Source organism: Nematolebias whitei, chromosome 20 (assembly GCF_014905685.2).
Source record: "Nematolebias whitei isolate Nwh7 chromosome 20, NemWhi1, whole genome shotgun sequence".
Lineage (NCBI taxonomy): Eukaryota > Metazoa > Chordata > Actinopteri > Cyprinodontiformes > Rivulidae > Nematolebias > Nematolebias whitei.
The window spans coordinates 1,066,388-1,070,803 of NC_056517.1; the positions used below are offsets into that span (position 1 = coordinate 1,066,388).

A 4,416-nucleotide genomic window follows, 5' to 3' on the forward strand; every position below is an offset into this window, starting at 1 on the left:
TGTGTGTGTGTGTGTGTGTGCATACACACCACGGTGTATTCTCTCTCCTCCACAATCTTCTTTACTTCCTCCATTTCATTTCGCTCGTCATAGTCTTCAGCTCCGCTCCCATAACCAGAAGCCTGAAGAGGACGTGAGAGCAGGAGGAGCAGGAACACACAGACAAGAGCCACACCATCATGTTCAGGACTTCAACAATACACAATACGGTTAAAGTGTTTCCGTTCTCTGAGAAATTATTGAAATTAGGCACAAACGTTTCTGTAAACATCTGGAATAAATTGACCTTATAGGGTCACGGGACAAGTTTTGCAAATGAGCCAAATCTGAACTGTTTGAAAGAGTTACCATTTGTTAACCAACATGTAAAACCCACAAATCTAGTTCTATATTTGAAAACATAAACAAAAATACTAAGTCAAAAACAATTAACTTCAATTAAATAATGATCAAAGAGCTGACATGCATTTCCTGCTGTCGACTGATTGACAGACTCGGTGTGTTCTGGATCTAACATTTTAGATCATGTTTTATTTTTGGGAGCCTTGATCCCAAACTGGCCCACAAGAAAGAAATCTAGTTTAATTAATTTATTCAACCTTTATTTCTAGAGGTTAGTCTCCGTGAGTCACCAGGACTCTTTTACAAGAGGTTTAAACAAAAAGCATAAATGAGGAACACACGATAAACGTTCACATGAACGCATGGAAGATGAACAAATAAAAGAAGTGGTAAAAAACAAAACAAAACAAAAACATGCTACATTATAAAATGGTGTCAGATGAATGCTAATAATCAATAAAACATATTTGTACATAAATTGATTGATATAATGTATGTTGTGGATTGATGCACATGTTCGTTCAGCTTTACAGGTTTTCCAGGAGCAAAGCTCCCAGTTTAACACTTGCTGGGTCTTATTCATGCAAACTGAACTTTAGTGTGTAAAATGGTGATAAATTAAAAAACTAAACTAAAAAACTAGAATTATTGATGCGATGGATGAAGTTAGTGACAGGGCCAGGATGTTTTTGATCTGCATTAAGTGAGCTCACTTTGAACCCTGGAGATAAACAGATTCAGTTTCAAGTGTCGTTAGGAGATCAACTCTTTAGTTTATCGTTCAAACAGAGATGTGAGTGTTAACTTGTTAACTTGTTAACTTGTTAACTTGTTAACTGACTGAACTTACGGTGTTCACAGGTTTGTGTAACACCGAGCTGCAGCCAGCAGAGGGCGGTGTAGTCCCAGCTTTACAGAACAGCGCGTGCGCTCACAGAGAGGCTCCAAGTGGAGCTGTGAACCTGTGATGGGGTGGTGTTTGGTGCAGACTCACATAAGGATCGTCCTCTTCACACTGGTCATCTGGAGCGCTGGGATCTGGCTTCAGCAGCAGCTGCTGGATGGAGCCCTGCACAAGGTGAAGAGAACAATCAGAACAATAAAGCTTATATCCTGATGCATGCTCAATAATCCAATAATAAGGGTTATATTGCATCATCATTTGGCTTATTCCTCATCACTACATCAAGGATTAGCAATCCCTGTGCTCACGCCAACCATGTCTTTGTGCACGATTCATTTCCTCTCTGTTAGTGCACTCAGAACATTCAAACTTAAATTTAAAACCTTTCATTGTTAACGTGTCTGGAGAACAGGTGCCACTCTAGACCAGGGGTCTGCAACCTGCGGCTCTGGAGCCACATGCGGCTCTTTGGTTCCTCCGCAGCGGCTCTTTCAAGCTTCAACCAAAACTGACATTAAACTGAATTTTATTGGTTGTTCTACAAACTACAAAAAAGGACTAGTTTTAGCTGATTTCCTGTCATTTCTTTTGCAAATATGTGACTACTGGAACACGTACAAGGAGTAAAACATACTCAATTTAACTTTATGCTGTATTTCTATACCTAGTTTTTCCACAATTTAAAAAAATACTTACGTCTGCATAGTTCATAGTTTTTAATAATTAAAAAACTAACCCTCCTTACAAGAATCTGGTCTGTTCATTTGTCTTAAACTGTAAAAATCTAAATTATTATATATATTTTAGCTTTTTAATGTCACCCCTAATGGCCACAAAAGTCCCCACCAACAAGCGTAAAGAGGCCCATGGGCCACCAGTTGACAATCACAGCAGGTTGTTGGGGCTCTGATCACTTTTACTTTAGTGAATGAAGGAGTAATGTGGCTGTTTGGATCGTAAAGGTTGCACACCCCTGCTCTAGAAGATCTAGTTTTGAGACAACTTGACCTTTACTCAGAACTAAAGTGTCAACCAGTTTATGGATCTGACTAAAAAATAATAATAATAAATTACGTGATTTTTCAGAAAATAGTTGGAGATGACAAATTCTGCTTTGGTCAGCTGATAAGTGCTGCTGCGTTTTTGATCTCTGCTAATATTTCTGACTTGTTTTTTTTTATATTTCTACAACTACAATAGTTCAGATATTCTGAATGGTAGCTCTGTGGATTATTGACAATTATTTGTCATTCAATTCAAGCAAAGTCAGATTTTCCTTTCTTGTTTTTAAAGACTTTTTGCTTCTTATCTGAACAGATGTCTCAATTCAAACAAATATATATATATATATATATAGTGGAGTTCATATTTTTATATGTTTCAGCATAATAAAAGAAACTGTCCAGATGACCTGACTGAAAATTGTTGGATTGTAAACCTGGATTATTGAGCATGAACTTTGTTGGTTTTGAACCAGTTTGACATGACTGTTGATGAGGGAGAGGGCCGGCACCGGAGGAGGGGGCGTGCCAAAAAGACACCATCTTAGCACAAACATAACTGGTTTGTTCCACTTTGGAGTAAGCTGTTGGGGGATAAATCAGTTTTGTGTTGTGTGTTTCCTTGACTGATGAAGCCTTCTGGATGGAAGGTGAAACGTTTCAGCACAAAAAAAAAAAACTGTCCAGATGACCTGACTGAAAATTGTTGCATATTTTTATATATTTTTGAATTGAGAAAGCTCCGTTATTAAGAATCAAAATGGCTTCACACATTCCCACTGGAACTCCACCAGACGGGTGCAGAAGTGAACAGCTAGCTGCTGAAGAAATGCTGCAGTGTGTCTGACCTGCACTCACAAGAAACCACACTTTTACGTCAACTGTCTAATGGACAGTAGTGTAAAATGTTTGACAAGCAGCACTCCACTTTGTTCTTAAACTAGAGGTGAGACTGTTAATCTGGATTGAATGTTGTATGTGTGTTTTGTTCAGTGGGCCCTCAGTCAGCTGTGCTTCTTCAATCCGCCTGACACTTCACCTGTTCCCAGTCACCAATTACTCAGGTGCTCCCACTGTCCACTCATCTTCCATTCTTTTTAAACGGACTCCTATCACCAGCTCACCCGCAGCTCTTTGTATTAGGTTTACCCATATGTCTCGGGCTTCCTCGTGCTCTTCTCATGCTCTCGTGTTCCTTCAACAGTAGGTGTCTGCAACCACATCTGCTTTTTGTTTTGTTATCTAAATAAAGAGTTTTCATTTCACTCCAGCTCCATCATGTCTGTCTGCATCTGAGTCCGACTCTCCATCGATCGTGACTGTTTTTCCAGTCTGGTTACTCAAACAGCTATCTACAACAGGTAAGATATTTGTTCATGGTCTTTAAATAGAACCACACATCAGCAGATATGTACCACTGGTTCGACTTTCACTTTAAAGCTCTTCTAATGCATGCTCCAATTTATTCATATGAACGTTTGTGTTTATATTGTGATCTAATTGTGGTTTTGGATAAATTCACAGAAGAAGAAATTAAGATTAAACCATAATTAAGATTAAACCGTATTTAAGGGGGACAACTGTGCCACGTTTGTTGATATTTAGATAAAGCCAGAAGCCAAACACCTGTTTTCAATGGAACGAAGCACAGCTTGTGAAACTTCATGGTGGCAACGAAGAGACAAACAGAGATGGGTGGAAGAAAATAGAGCAAGAAAAAAGTGGGTGGATAGAAGCCAAGACGGCAAGCCAAATGTGACACATCTGTTTGTGCAGTAAACAACACATCTGAAGCAAAGAATGTGCCACGCAGTCCTCTCTGGAAGTCTAACATGTGGATTCACTGCTTCACCAACAGGTCTACACAAGCATACTGGAAAAAAGAACATCTGAGGAGATCAAAGTTCATGCTCAGTAATCCAGGTACAACATCCAACAAAGTTAAGCCACGTCCTCTGGATGGTTTCTTTTTTGTTGTTGAAATGTTTAGTCTTTCATCCAAAGGACTTCATCAGTTCGAGGAGCCACAACAAACAGTTCCACAAGCAGCACACGTACATAATGGGCCAACCATCGTATCACCATCAAACTGATTGGTCCACTATGTGAGCGTGCTGCTTGCGGGACAGAGTTTCTTGTGGCTCCTCGGACTGATGAAGTCCTTTGGAT

The 4,416-nt window shown here is 39.5% G+C and overlaps 1 protein-coding gene across 1 annotated transcript in view; it reads right to left on the reverse strand.

Annotated features, from left to right (window-relative positions):
* Positions 1-4,416, reverse strand: part of LOC119426788 (collagen alpha-1(XVIII) chain-like) — a 28,595-nt gene that overhangs the window by 23,908 nt on the left and 271 nt on the right. Inside the window, exons 2-3 of the mRNA XM_037694369.1 lie at positions 1,337-1,411; positions 30-122 (exon numbers count right to left, since the gene is read on the reverse strand). Coding sequence (XP_037550297.1) covers positions 30-122; positions 1,337-1,411 — 168 coding nt within the window. The remainder of the gene's footprint in view (positions 1-29; positions 123-1,336; positions 1,412-4,416) is intronic.